This window comes from Grus americana, chromosome 8 (genome assembly GCF_028858705.1).
Source record: "Grus americana isolate bGruAme1 chromosome 8, bGruAme1.mat, whole genome shotgun sequence".
NCBI lineage: Eukaryota > Metazoa > Chordata > Aves > Gruiformes > Gruidae > Grus > Grus americana.
This window is the reverse complement of record NC_072859.1, coordinates 21,204,647-21,219,476: the sequence shown is the minus strand read 5'-3', so window position 1 is coordinate 21,219,476 and position 14,830 is coordinate 21,204,647. Positions and strand designations below refer to the sequence as shown.

At 38.4% G+C, this 14,830-nt stretch overlaps 1 protein-coding gene across 19 annotated transcripts in view; it reads left to right on the top strand.

The window, feature by feature from the left end:
• Window positions 1-14,830, top strand: part of ADGRL2 (adhesion G protein-coupled receptor L2) — a 163,549-nt gene that overhangs the window by 120,418 nt on the left and 28,301 nt on the right. For 12 of the 19 annotated variants that reach the window (XM_054833280.1, XM_054833284.1, XM_054833278.1 and 9 more), the window contains exons 6-13: window positions 4,447-4,743; window positions 5,287-5,390; window positions 6,228-6,413; window positions 7,465-7,503; window positions 10,383-10,566; window positions 12,414-12,536; window positions 12,807-13,012; window positions 14,086-14,259. In XM_054833280.1, the coding sequence (XP_054689255.1) occupies window positions 4,447-4,743; window positions 5,287-5,390; window positions 6,228-6,413; window positions 7,465-7,503; window positions 10,383-10,566; window positions 12,414-12,536; window positions 12,807-13,012; window positions 14,086-14,259 (1,313 nt within the window). The remainder of the gene's footprint in view (window positions 1-4,446; window positions 4,744-5,286; window positions 5,391-6,227; window positions 6,414-7,464; window positions 7,504-10,382; window positions 10,567-12,413; window positions 12,537-12,806; window positions 13,013-14,085; window positions 14,260-14,830) is intronic. The other 7 variants (XM_054833289.1, XM_054833279.1, XM_054833282.1 and 4 more) reach the window with 1 other exon arrangement.

Sequence of the window (14,830 nt, the reverse complement as noted above, 5' to 3'; positions counted from 1 at the left end):
AATTTAGAAATAAAATAAAATTTTTCAGGCCCCGCAAAAAAGCAAGTGTGAAAAATTTGAAACAAACCGGAGTTTTTATATTCTTGGTAAATTTAGGGGCTATGTCCTATTACATTCTTTCTGAAGGAGGTATCCAAGAGACCAAATGAATCCTCGCTGAAATAGGAATTTTTAAAGGAATTTTAAGTTAAAAGATCAAGAAGAATGAAGGGAATTTTCCCCCTAAAAAGTGAATATGAGCATTACGCTGTACGGTTTCCTTGGTAACAAAAAGAAGATAAATCCTTTTGTTCTGTGTTAGTGCGTTAGGGAGAGATTTCATCTACACTCATCCCAATTTGCGCTAACTGTGCAAACTGTTCAAACTGAAGTTGTCTCCCCTTTTGTACCATGATACCCGTCATTAAGTTTTATTGGATCACTGCAGGAAAATACGGATGTTGTGAGCGTGGACAGAACGGAAACTCGGAGAGTACTATCACCAAGGGCTTGAAATAATAGGAAAGTAGCGCAACTAAATCTTTGTAACACCAAGAATGTACAACGAAGTCATGCAGCAAATTGTTAAGTAAATTAGATCTTTACTATTATATCAAATCTGATACACTACAGATTGATTGAAGAGCGGTTGTACAAGTAAGGACAGCATAATGGGGACCAGATAGCACATTTCTTGATCATAGGTATTTTCCTAATTTTGTGGCATGTTTGTTATCATTTTCAGGGTATAAAATTATAAATGGCTGTGTAAACACTTCGCTATCAACTAAACGGGATTTGGCAGGGTCAATAGAGTCCTGGCTCACATAATAGCTGGAACCTATCGGTAATTAGGTGAGCCTTAGTGACTTCCCTGCTACCCGCTGAAGCGTGAGAGCAGGCACACAGCGGTAATAAGCAGGAGGCAGGGAAGTCTCTGCCGCTTTACACGGCAGCTCAGTGTGTGACACCTTTTGAAAATGAAGGCGGGCACATAGATTTTCACATGTCCGAACACATTGAAATACCTGGCCTATAAGAGCATACGTTTAACTGAAAAATTCATGCAGCTGATTTCTAAAATTACCTACATGCCGGAGATGAAAATGGAACCATCAGTATTTTCAGAAGTGGCGCATCATATGGGCATTTCAACACAATTTTAAATTAAAGGTCAGAGTTGTAATTTGGGTGGTGATTTTTTTATTTTGGCTTGGTTTGTTTTTTTAAAAACGTATTTTATGCCTGCTTAGAATAGAAACCTCTTGGCAAAGAATACTGGATGGCTTGTGTGCCTTCTCTGAATCTACTCCTCACTGTCAGTTAGGGAAACAAAGGTACTGTTCCCCCGCTGTCCTAGGCAATTGTGTTATGTTTTTTTATAGACATCACACTGTTAAACAGGTGTTAAGTTTTACTCCAGTGGTGTCTTCATTTTTAGAAACAGATAGTATGCATAACTGTTTAAATCAGCTGTTAGGAATTGCATGAAACAAATGTCAATTAATTACCCTCAACTTGAGTCTTTGGATTTACTTCCTATTGCTTTTTTTGTTTTTTGGGGTTTTTTTGGTTTTTTTTTAAATTCTACAAAGACTGTCTTCAGCTGATAATGAGACACACCTATTCTTAAAAAAGGGAAGAAGGCAGAAGAGGTTTTGGGTTTCTCCTCGGCACATCAAGCCTAGTCAAAAAGTCCAAAACAGAATCTCACATTGTAAAAATGGCTTTTTTGGCTTTGGACAAAAATTACCTATCTTCAGCCTTGTAGAGGCTCACCCCTGCTGCTTGGAACAATAGGTTAATAACCTCGGCACAGAGTTTGTTCTTCTCCTTAGTTGCGGCATATTAATCATCCCTGCCGTTACCTTACGCTGGTGAAGCGCTCAGCAAGACAGGGCATGGAGCCCGCAGACGCCATCCCCTCAGCGTTCAGAAGGTGACACATCAGGTGGTGGCAGCTATCGTGTGTCTTCTTGCAGCTTAGGAGAATGGCCTTGCAGATTAAGTTCCCCAACAGGTCATTAAAACCAAAATGATCTGCCTTCTAAAAACTAGATGTATTCCTTAAAGTGATGCGTTTGGTCGTTTCTTATTTTTATAACCTTCTTCTTTCCCAGACTTCCAGCACTGTCTGAAGTTTCCTGGTACACTCTTAAATATACTGACTTCTCGTTTGTTTAAATGTAATTCAAGAGAAAATCTCTTAGAAATTATCTGGGTTTTTTTCATTTTTGCAAGAGAAGTGGTTTGAAGTCTTTCTCCTAAAACGTGAGATTATAAATACATTTCTAAAGTGTGTGCTACTACTAAGCTATGCAGGTCATTTTTGAATCGTAGGTGATATGCTTTGAAATTGATTTTAATGGGTAACATTAAAATTGTTCTACCTAAAGTTGCATAGTGACAGCAAGATATTTTCACTCAGGGTGCAGCACAAAATATGTTCTGAAAATTGTTACCTCACTACTGAACTTCAGGGAGTTGTTATGTATCTTTACAGTGATATTTTGCTCCTGAGACAAAGCTATCCTAAACATTATAGGTTTTGAGTTGTAATTGCAATAATGCTAATACACATTTCAGTGATTAAATATGTACTAATTAGCACAATGTGTTAGGGGATGGATAGTAATAATTGGTTGTCCCCTGCATCATTCGCCGTCCCCACCAGTTCCCGTTCCCCAGGACCTGATTCAGCAGGCGTCGCCTGACGCTTCTGCAAGTGATTGCAAATGCTTTTGACAAATGTTAATTGGGAAAGCACTAGAAGGCTGCATGCATTGTAATCAAAAGAAAATTACAGCAGTTTCACAAGATGTCAGGCAAGCACTTGCAGAACAGATCCGAGGATTTCAATAGGTTTCATAGTAGCTGGCTGCGCCATGAGTTCAGCACAATCACACAGACTGTATTCAGGCAGCCAAGAATGAGACTGAAGAGAAGACAGCATCTGAAGAAGTTTCTCATTTGTGAGCAAAAGAGGGATGAAAAGCACATCTTTGCTTTTAGTCTTTAAAACCAGATCCTGATGTTCAAAAAACCCACTCTAAATTCATCTGAAAATAAAAAGCTAAATTAATATTTGAGACTTCTAATCTATTATAACTGAAATATAATTGAAAAAAGGATTTTGAAATAATTGTTATCTGCCAAACTACTGAAAGTTAATCTTATTCAAAACACTAACCTTAAAAACATCTGCTAAGAGAAAGTGAGGCAGCTCTTTTGTTTATGGTTTAATTTAGAGAAGATGCATTGTCCAGAAAGTCAGAGTTCAAGGGCCTAGCAGAAGATGAAAAAAGAAAGAAAAAAGCCACTTTATTCACTGAATTTAATCCTAAAATTAGCTTCATTTATTTCTGTATCAGTTAGGATTTCAAAAATACTTGATATGAGCTTATTTATTCTCAGCACGAGGATCTGTGCTTTTATGTGCCTATAAAGCACCGTGAACACTAGTGGAGATTTGGAAATAATTAATCATAACTGTTTCAGTTGCTTTGCTCACTTGCATTGTTTTGGCCCGTTGCTCGATATACATTTGAAGTGGATGAACAGGAATTCCGGACTGTTACCTATCTCCGCTGGCATTAACTAGTATTACCTCTCCAAAGCCTCAAAACTGTGGCACAGCTCGTGCCGTGCCCCAGCAGCTCCGGCCAGGCGTTCCCGGCGGGGGTCAGCGGAGTGAGCACGATCTGCGAGTCCCAGGCAGAAGTGACTTGGCCTAAGCCCGTCCTAGTGTTTCACGAAAGATTAAACTAGGTACTCGCCACTGGCTTGAGCAAGTTGTGTCTTCATACCTGCTTCATCAAAAAAGGATGTTAAGGCCCGAAATGTTCAAACACGAGAACACCGCGTCCATGCTAGGCGCTGCTTCTGTTTGGAGCTAATCGGGCGTGCTGCAGCGCTCTCAAGCAGAATGACTGCCGGGTAGGAAGATGTTATCGTAATTATTTTCCTGCAAGGTGTGTAGTGGGTGACTTGAAGTTTTGGGGTCCGTCTTTTTAAAACGGTCTCGTTAGTTACAGCCCACTTGCCTTTGTTGTTACAGCTGGACTGCATTGTTTATGGCACGCTGATTCAAATGATTCTGTCTGTTGAGTTACTCCTTCTGCAAAAGTGATTAAGTAATCTTTAATTGCTTTGAGCGTGTTTGTTATGTACTGATAACTCACTAGTACTGCCTTTCAGCCTTTAGAAATGTAGCTATCAATTTTTATTACGGAAGAGATTATTTGGAGAATGTGCTGAAACATCATACTGGTAGGAGCTGGGAGTGAAAAACAAAAATCAGTCAAAGTTATATCTTAAGCACCCAGAATAGCAATAAGAGTAATATTAAGATAAAGGAAAGGAGACACCAGAGAGTCCTTTAAAACCACATAAATAACATTGAAAGAACTTTTTTTTTAATAATTCTGAAGTCATTTACTTTATTATTACTCTAATTTCTCTGTGCAGTGCCTACCACAGCAGTGACAGTAACTTCTTCAGCAGAGCTATACAAAACCACAGCATCAACCACTAGCACTACATCGCAGAAAGGTCCCATAAGCACGACGTTAGCTGGAGGAACAAAGGAAGGAAGCAGAGGACCCAAGCCACCGCCACCCGTTTCCACCACCAAAATTCCTCCTGTGACAAGTTTTTTCCCCTTGCCAGAGAGATTCTGTGAACCGACTGAAGCCAGGGGGATTAGCTGGCCTCAGACACAAAGAGGAATGATGGTTGAACGCCCTTGCCCCAAAGGAACACGAGGTATTGCCTTTAAATATATCTGTATTTCAAGCAGACATTTCAAAAGCAATGTGCCGCTCTCTCACGGTGAATTTCTTTTTAGTCTCAAGCTGTCTGTCACATGAATTTTTTGTTACTTGGAGAATGCAGTATCTACAGGCAATGGTCAAGTTTTAATCTGCGAATGGCATTTGAGCGTAGCCGCAGAATTACCTCGCACATGCGCTTTTGAGAATCCAGGTCAAGTTTTAGGGCTTTGCTTGAGGACTGTTGTGAAATATGCTTACAGCTGCCTTTCTCATTATGAGCTCCCCTCTGGATGAGCTCCAGGAAAAATCAAGGGCTTTTTGTTTGTTTGCAGAAAACGTCTGGTACTTTTCACTGACTTTTTTATTGCTGTTTGTAATCTACATTATTTCCTTACGTTTTTGTCAATTATTGTCAACCACTGCCATTAGCGGCATTCAGAATTTAACAGTGCTTAGGAGCACAGTGTAGCCGATTTCCTGAATGCGTGCAGAAAAATGGTTTCCATTTCACTATAGTTTTCTACATCTGTTGTAGGAACTGCCTCGTATCTCTGCGTGGTCTTAACGGGAACGTGGAACCCCAAAGGCCCTGATCTGAGCAACTGCACCTCACACTGGGTAAATCAGCTGGCTCAGAAGGTTGGTTGAAACCTTTTAATTTGCTGTACACTGGTGATTAAGGATTGTAACTCTGAGCGTTAATAATTCAGTTTGTTGAAGCCGTCTTTATTACTCTGTGTTCATTTAAAGTAGGAGTTATGTGTACTTTGTGTGCAGAGCGTTGGCCAACAGTTAGGTTTATGTGTGTATTTGGTATGCTCTCCCTCTAAATTCTTGTATTGTATCTGTGATGACATGTTTTCATCACTATTTAAAGCAAAGTAACTTTGCTGGTGTTCAATAAACAAAAGCTATATTTGCTTAACAAATCAAATATTATAAATCACGCAGCAAAAACTGTGGTATACAGCAAGGTTTTTTGGATCAGGAAAAATTATACTGTAATAAAGAGATTTTTGTCTGAGTGCATTAATAACAGTATGATTAGAGTGCAGAGCCACTTTCTGTGTTTTCCCTCCCTACTGAGATTTACTAAGTTTATGAAAACTGGATAATTTGTTGTCAGTACCAGGCTACTTGACTTCCAAATGCCTCAAGCACTAATATGAACAAATAGAACTCTTACTGTCTGATAATGGCAGTAAAATAAAAGTGAGGATGAATAGAAGATCTAGCCCAAAATTCCCAGTCTGATTTCTGGTTTTGATGGCTGTTAAGAACTGCTTTTGTGTGTCACAGATCTAAGAACCTTTAATCTTCTGAGATAAAGAGAACGTCATTGGTCTCAATTAGTTGCAGGTTTCAATGTACGTGCAAATGGTTATTTCACCACAACAAAGGTACACAGGGAACTGGAATTTGGAGCCGCAAGCAGAACAAGGGACCCTGCTGAGATAATATAAATTCTCATTTCAGATCAGAAGTGGAGAAAATGCTGCTAGTCTGGCCAATGAACTGGCTAAACACACCAAAGGACCAGTCTTCGCTGGCGATGTTAGTTCATCAGTGAGGCTGATGGAGCAGCTCGTGGACATTTTGGATGCTCAGCTGCAGGAACTGCGGCCCAGTGAAAAAGACTCTGCTGGAAGGAGTTATAACAAGGTACGCACCTCCCATCACCTCCTCCTGCTGGGATAACCACTGCCCTTGGTTTTTTTATTTTTTTCCTTTCAGAAATATTAATCTGTACTTGGTTCCTGCGTGCTTGTAGTTCTGGAATAAACATGTAAGAGAAAACAGCAGTAAATACACAGCGGAAAGTTGCAATTACCTTCTTTAGGGAATAAGATATAATTCACAATAGCTGACTGGTCCTAAAATACATAGCTGTGTCCCTTATTAAAATCTGGAATGTGTTATAACTAGTGTGAGGGAAATGGGCATTAGCTCTCAGAAATTCTGTAACAAATCAGCATGTTTATCCAGTGATCCTTTTAACCCTGAACATGTAATAAAATCAGTGGGATTCTGCATAGGTGCAGGGTTTTATTTTAATCTGACTTCCCGCAGAATAATAGCGCTTTCTTAGCCTTTTAAAGATGCCAACATCACTTATAATTGATCTTTATAAAAATAACCTTAGTACACGTATCTATAATATGAATAAGTGTTTTCTCTGGAATGGTGTTCAGAGAAACATTTCAGAGAAAACATGTGTCTTTGTGGTTTAAATACAAATCACAAGTGTTATTACCATTCCTCTTTTTCTCAGAGGAAATGCTGTATTTCTCAGCCTCTTCTTTGCATCAGCTTAGTCAACAAGCTGCAAACAAAACATTTTTTTCAGCCTCCTTCAGAGAGAGAGCTTCATGCACTCCTCTGTTATTTTGGCAATAGTTTTATTTACAATCTCTAGCTGCCCTTGAAGGAATTTTCCCAGAGACAGATCAAGTGCCCGCACAGGGGTTTTCTCCTTTGATCTTTTCACACAAATCCCACCATTTGGGCAAAGATATCTGGGCACCTGTATAAAGATTGGGGAAAAACATTTCCTGTGTGATGGTTTTTTTATAGTCATCACTGGACAGAAACTAGATTAATGTCCAGGCTATAGTTCAAATTCAGGATTTGAAACACCAGACTAATTTTTTGGTATTTCTGAAGCTTTCCAGAATGTGTCTAACTTCTGATTTTCTTTTTTCTTACTAAAAAGCTCCAAAAACGAGAGAAGACATGCAGGGCTTACCTTAAGGTATCTCTCCTGTGCTGTCACCCTGCTTTCTCCCTGCTTCAGCAACCTGCCACGCTTTATCATCTTGCTGCATGATCCTATGTATTTCAGTCTTTGATAAATGTGTATTGTGCCCCATATCAACTGTACAAATGTTGGCTTTGCACAGGTATAACACTCAGAAAAAAAAATTAAAGATCAAAGTTTATACCTCTTTTACCTCAACTTGTTCAAAACTAAAAGAGCAGAAATGGTTATTATCTGAATTGGAAGTAGCATCTCTCTGATAATACAACTTTGGGTAGAGGAAAAAGCTGGCAACTTAACAGAAATTACTTTCAGCTTGGTCGTATTTTATATCAAAGACTGTTTAGAGTTTATTTGCTTGCATGAAAAATGTACATTATATAGCCTGCTATGTTCTTTGTGTATTCTTATACCTAGTAAAATCACTTTCTTACAGTTTTAAGAGTTGTTACAAAGGCCAGATTCAGTGACTTCAGGATAAAATGTAAAGACAAACATTTCTCTAATTTTACTAGGAAAATTGTGTCCCATTAACCAGGCTGTATGGAAGGCGTGTAACACATTGCTACCCGATTTTCAGTTTCTTTCATCTTCTGTAGAACGGCTGTCCATAGTGGCCAGCTCCTGCTCTGCAACACAATGCCAGTAATGCCACCTCACGCCTGTGAAGAAGAGAAAAAAGCCCTAGTACGGATCCTATCTGGCTCTGAAAGATTTTATTGCACATTTTTTCAAAGTTTCTTTTAAAATACTGATTTTTACTTCTACCCTCTGAGATAAAATGGAAGAATGATTTTTGAAAAGAACTTTGAAATACTTTGCAACATAATCAGATAGTTCAGACTCTTACTGAAGAGACATTTCTCTGTACAGGGCCCTTCTGTCTTTTATCCTGCAGCCCAGGAAGTAGATGGGAGATGTCCAGTTACGCAGAAATTTGACAAAAGGGACAAAGATCTGGAGAGAAATTCACTTCTTATAAAATAATTATTGTAATTTTTTTTTATTGGAAAATATTTTTTGAATAGTAAAGGGAAATCCAGCAGATATGGTTTGAGTAGACTGAGTTTTCATACTACATTTTCAATAGTAAACCTGAACGTCAGAAGAGCAGTAGCGGGGTTGCCCCAAGAGCTGCATCACAGGGGCCGCGTGGTCTTCCCATCACCCACGCACCTCTCTGAGAGGAGAGAACGCCTCAGAAGTATTACTGGGCAGGTGATCATTTTCTACAGTTAGATTATCCCGTAATAAATAAAAAGCGTTTCATATTAATGAATGCATACCGGCAGCGCTGTATGGCGATACACAAGAATCCATAGCACAACCTTAATTTCCGACCGGTGTCATTTTCTGTAGGTCTCAAATGGGCTTCTCTGCTTAGATAAGACTAATAAACCTCTTGAAATTACAAATCAAAAGCTGACTTACACTATGCAAATGAAGCAAGTTCCCACTTTGTGACAGAGGATTCATTTGTACCTCAGATTAGAGGCTCCAATCTGTATTTCTTGGTGACTAATGAATCTGGCCTCTGCAGACCAATTTCTGTTCCACTCTAGTTAATGGCTGCAGCAGTATCAGTGCGAGCATTTTGACTATTCTGTCTCCCATTAGAGAAAGAAAAAAGGCTTTAATGCTACTTCGAAGTATCTTCCACCTGCCAGGAAGGTCGTGGTGGCTCACAATGCAGACAGAAAGAGGATATTAAAATGGATTAGGCTAATTAATCTTGCTCTGACAATAGCCTTGACCAACTTTTCCTATTCGTTTATTTGCACAATATAGTATTCCAGACTGACATCTTTCTGTTTGTACAACGTGTTCTGTTTCCATTCCCAATGCTTTTAAATTGATCAGACAAATTATATATATGCTTAATGACACATTATGACTAGGTAAATGGGACAGAGTAAACAGGGTGTTTCAGCAATGCATGGCGTACTCAATGCACAGCTACATTATGCATTAATGTAAGAGCCTGCCTTCAATTGATTAACTGATTACTCTGATTGATTGGATTATTTCGTAAAAATAATGTAATCATGTCGCTGAATTCTTCATCTTCCTTATTTACTGTTACTTTATATGCAGCTTAATGAACCTTAAAACATGATGATAGAGTTGTTACGAGAAAGACTTTTTAAAATGGCAGCTTTATTCAGTTTTACAGTTTTGTCTTCACTGATAACAGGGACAGTCAGTGGACATCTTGTTTGCTCTATTGATTTCCCTTTTTAACTGACCTTTGTGCAGGAATGGGAGTTAGTAATCTTTTTAACTATCTGTGAACAGGTACAGGAACAGGAGGGGGAGTGAGAGTGGCCCAGGCTAATTTATATCCACTGAGTCAGCTTCATTTCGTGCCTCCTGTAATAAAGAAGGCAGTTTGTCATAGACAAGTAGTTCATAGTGCAATGGCTTCATGAGATGGGCTAGGTTTCCAGAAGAGTAGTATTGTCATTTTAGCCTAAACTGCAGAATGCCAATTTTGGCATTAGTATTTTTAAATAGAAGTTATACATTTTGACGTTAACTTTAAGATGAAAGCTTCAGGCAAAGCTCCTGGCATTTATTTTTACATTTTTCAGCACATAAATAAGACCGTCTTTATATCTGACATGAGACGAGTCAAATCTGCATGTTTACCACTTAGAGATCACACAATGCTAGTGGCTAACTGCACTTCTATTAATGCTAATCCAGCGAGAGGATGGAAAATATTTTTCTGTTGAAAATAGTTTTCGAGTGCCATTAAATCACAGTAAATCATTCTGACAGTTAAGTATTATAATTGTCACCAGATAACGTTGGAAATTTTCCCCAGCTGCCTAGGGCAATCAGACCTAATGATGGTTTTCTAATGAATGCAGGCAATTGTGGATACAGTGGACAACCTGCTCAGGCCTGAAGCTCTGGAGTCCTGGAAGGACATGAATTCTTCAGAACAAGCCCATGCAGCCACCATGCTACTTGATACGTTAGAAGAAGGGGCTTTTGTCTTGGCAGATAATCTCTTGGAACCAACTAGAGTCTCAATGCCCACAGAAAATATCGGTAAGTACATTTCTTTTCACTTTAAAGTGCTGTGCAGTGCTTTACGCAAAATCAGGAAAAAATATTCCACATAGCAGCATACTCTCTGAAAGCTGAGCTGCGCAACATTTGGTGGAAAGGTAAATGCTCCTCAGTGGGGGAGACACGCTTTTGTTGTTCAGTTCTTCAGAATTAGCATTCTTCTTTAGTGTCATTAATACAGTGTAAAATGGAAAGCAGTTGATGTTGCAAAGTTGATTTACCACTGAAAAATCATTAGCAGAACGTATGGATATGAAGAGTGCTTAAATGGCAGAGTATGGATTTTTTGAAGTAACTGCTTTCTGTAGAGCTGCAGAAATGCTTTCCTGTTATGTTTAAACTGTTCCTAATGAATTTAAATTACTTTTTTGCAACGTACTCTGCCAGTTAAATATTTTAGGCACTCAGAACATAGACCAAATGTTTATATTAAACATGACTGCCTTCAGGTGAAAATGTGTTCAGTGAACTACATCTCCCATAATGCAGAATAGCTATGCTCCAGAGACTGCAAAATAACTGAAGACAGTTGGAGCATAATTTGGAATTTAAGTGGTGACAGAGAAATGAAGGGGTTTGGTATTAGAGATGTGCAAATATTGGTACGCGGGATGTGTTAAAGCAAAAATCATTGCTATGCATAAAATTAAAATTCCTTCATCTTATTACAGAGATTAATGTAGTCTCCGTGAGGTACAAGGAAGCTGAAAGTCTGCTAATTTGAGGGGTACCGAGATGGAGATTTGGAATAGACTGCAGAAATGAGACTTTTCACATTTCAATGTCTGCATATTTGTAACTGTAGAAGATGATTCGGCCTAGTTTTTGTACTGGGAAAGGATGGGGAAAGGTGTTAGAGTCCGTTATTGAAGTAACTGCACCAGTGGTTTCTGCAGGGATGTGGGCAGAATGACAGAAAATCTCTCTCAGGCTGTGCACGAGCAGTTCCGTGGAGCTCAGAAGACTGAACATCCCTTCTTGTGATAAGCTGTCTTCAAGTCGTAGTTAGTAACACATTACTGATGCCATGCAAGACTGAATTCCCAGCGCACATATGTATGTGTGGCTTAGAGAAGGAGACATCGTTCCCTCATTTCATACCTTTTGTCGGTCTCTAGACCTATAGTTAGACCACTTTAATATAATGCAGATATCTGTCAATAAATTGACCACTCTGACCTCTATGATTTTACATATCCAAGGGAATCGAGCCTTCAGTGGTAATCGCACGAAAACTTCCCAATATACAACGTGTTACAAAATGAAAACTGAAGTAAAGCTGAGCGACATCTGAGTTTTCAATTTAAGTATTTTATAGCAGAACCAATAAAATGGTTTCCTATAAACCTTTATACAGAATTAGATTTAGGAAAAAAACCAGAATTTTTTTTTGGATACTAATTCTGATTTAGCTAAAGACACGGTGTAAGTATTCTTAGATACTCATTTGCTGACTTTTAAAAACTTTATATCTAAATCAATACTTAAATTTCTAAATTTGTGAGCAGAGGATACTGCATAGACATTAGGAGCTTCAGAATTAGTATTTCTCTGCAACGTGTGTATGATATTTTTAAGTGGATGTTTTGGGGGCACAAATTAAAACAAGATTTGATGCCATGTCATGACTATTAAAGTGCTGTCATTTTAGTAGCGTGCACTAGGTTTAGTTAAAGAAACTAGCTCTGTGTGCTTGAAACATGCAGTACAGATCTGTCTTATGGTGGCAAATGAGGACAGCAGTGTGAGAAAACTAAATAAAGAGTGAGGGGAAATACTGTCTCCTTTTTTACCACTTTTTTTTTTTCTTTCTCTGGTCTGTTTAGTTTTGGATGTTGCAGTGCTTATTACTGAGGGCCAGGTGCAGGACTTGAAATTTCCTCAGGGCAGTAAAGGAGGCAACTCGATCCAGCTCTCTGCAAGCACTGTGAAACAGAACAGCAGGAATGGTGAGTCTTGGGCACGGAGCACGGAAACTTCATTAACTTTTATAAAACCTACATTACCTCCCCTAGTTAAAATATCAAAACAAAAGACAACAAAACTGCTCTGTGGCTTTTTTCTCGAAGATCGTGGCTACCTGGGTGTTTGTCTTCAAATTCACAGCCTGAAAATGCCTCTCTGTGTACTGATGCTTTCTTGTCAGTTTGTTAGAGTACAGATTGCTGTCTTTCTGTAGACCTCTGTGGCACGATGATGGGATTTTTTTTCTTTTGTAGGATTAGCAAAACTGGTTTTCATCATTTACAAAAGTTTGGGGCGTTTTCTCAGTACTGAAAATGCAACCATAAAGCTGGGCAGCGACTTTGCCGGGCGGAATAGCACGATCGCAGTCAACTCCCACGTCATTGCAGCCTCTATCAACAAGGAGTCTAGCCGGGTGTACCTGACTGATCCTGTGCATTTTACGCTGGAACACATTGATGTGAGTTATGCTAATGAATTAATGGGAAGGTCATAAAATCAGCAAGAGAGAAAAGCAATGCAGAAAAATAACCTTTTTTCCATTTGAATTTTAAATGTTGGACTAGGTCAGAGACACAAGCTTAGTTAAGTCTATGAACATAAAATTAAATGAGCCTGGTTCAGTGATTATTAGAACTTAAGTGTATTCTTAATGAAAGCTAATTCAGTAATCAACATGAAAATGTAAATGACTAATTTGTTTCTAACTGAAAATTAACTCTTACCTTAGTAGCAGGGTAGAAAATAACTGTTAAGATTCCTGATGGTCTGATATTTTAATGACGCTTTCATTTTTTACATTAATTTTGGATCAAGTTCTGGAAGCCTATACAAATAGTTTAAATACATTTATTCAGTGAAGAATAAAGTATTATATCTTGGTTTGTTATATTTTAAATTTGTGTGTATTTTCCTCATGGTAATTTATTTGATGTATGTGTTTGCTTGTTAGTTTGGTCCTTTCTGTTTTCATGTCTCACATGGGGAGACATTATCACTGTCATGATAGAGAAAATATGATTGGATTTTCCTCTCACTTTGCCTCTTTTTATAAATGTGTTTTGATTGTTTTTCATCAAAATAGATAGGCATTGAGGAATGAACTTTTTCCTGATGTCTGTTCACATGACTTTGGCCTGACCAAAGGTGAGAATCAAAGGAAAAAACATCATATTTTCGAATTCTCAATTACAGGAAAAATATCTTCAGAATAAATTTGCAGTCCTAATTTTGCAGAAAGCAAAAATGGCTATAATGTACCATCAGTGCATAAAATCGTAAGATGGAAATTGTAATTGTTTAAAATTGGGTCTACAGTAATTGAGACTACACTTTAGAGTGTTTCGGACTATAAAGTCCCTTTTAAACTGATGTCTTCCTTGTATAACATAGTCCACAATTTTGCTGATGAAAAACTTTATTGTCCGAAACATGCAAAGTTTAATCTAAATTACCCTTTATGCATATTAAACAATTGTTATTGCCATCTTAGTGTGTAAAATCCTCATTTTATGTTATCCTTTTATCTCCCAGCCTGACAATTATTTCAATGCAAATTGTTCCTTCTGGAACTACTCGGAGAGGACCATGATGGGATACTGGTCAACTCAAGGCTGCAAACTGATTGACACAAATAAAACCCATACAACGTGTGCTTGCAGTCACCTAACCAACTTTGCAATTCTTATGGCTCATCGGGAAATCGTGGTAGGTAATGATGTTTCAAGCCATTGGCAGGGAAGAAACTTCTAAAGATTTAGCTTTAAATTTTTAGCAAGATCCAAAAAGTTACAAGCAAAGTAACAGGAAAGGAAAACAAGGAAGGACAAGAGTTTTCTTCAAGTGATATTTTAAAGTTCCTGACCAACCTTACAACTGTTTTACAGACTTGCCCTCAGTACAGCTAGAGAGTATCTGTAGGGGCAGCTGTGCAGGCTGTTCCCTGGGAGCACAAGTACCAGCTCTCCTTAGAGCAGGAAGGTCAAGGAGCTTCCGTACCAGTTGTTTAGATGCTTCTTCATACTTCGAAATTTTGTTGTATAGTTAAAGCACTTACTGGATGTCAGGGGGCCCAGAGCAGTATTTGCAAGCATATGAGATTTTTCATAAACCCATTGTATTTGAAAGGTTGCTGAAAAGATAACCAAGATGACCAAAGTGATTCTGTCGCAACGGAAGCGAGGAAGCTTCTTTAGCTCAATATGAGATTAGGGATGGAATTACACACATAACATATTCTGCATTATGTCCTAATTGGTGTGTAAATTGTCACTGTCTT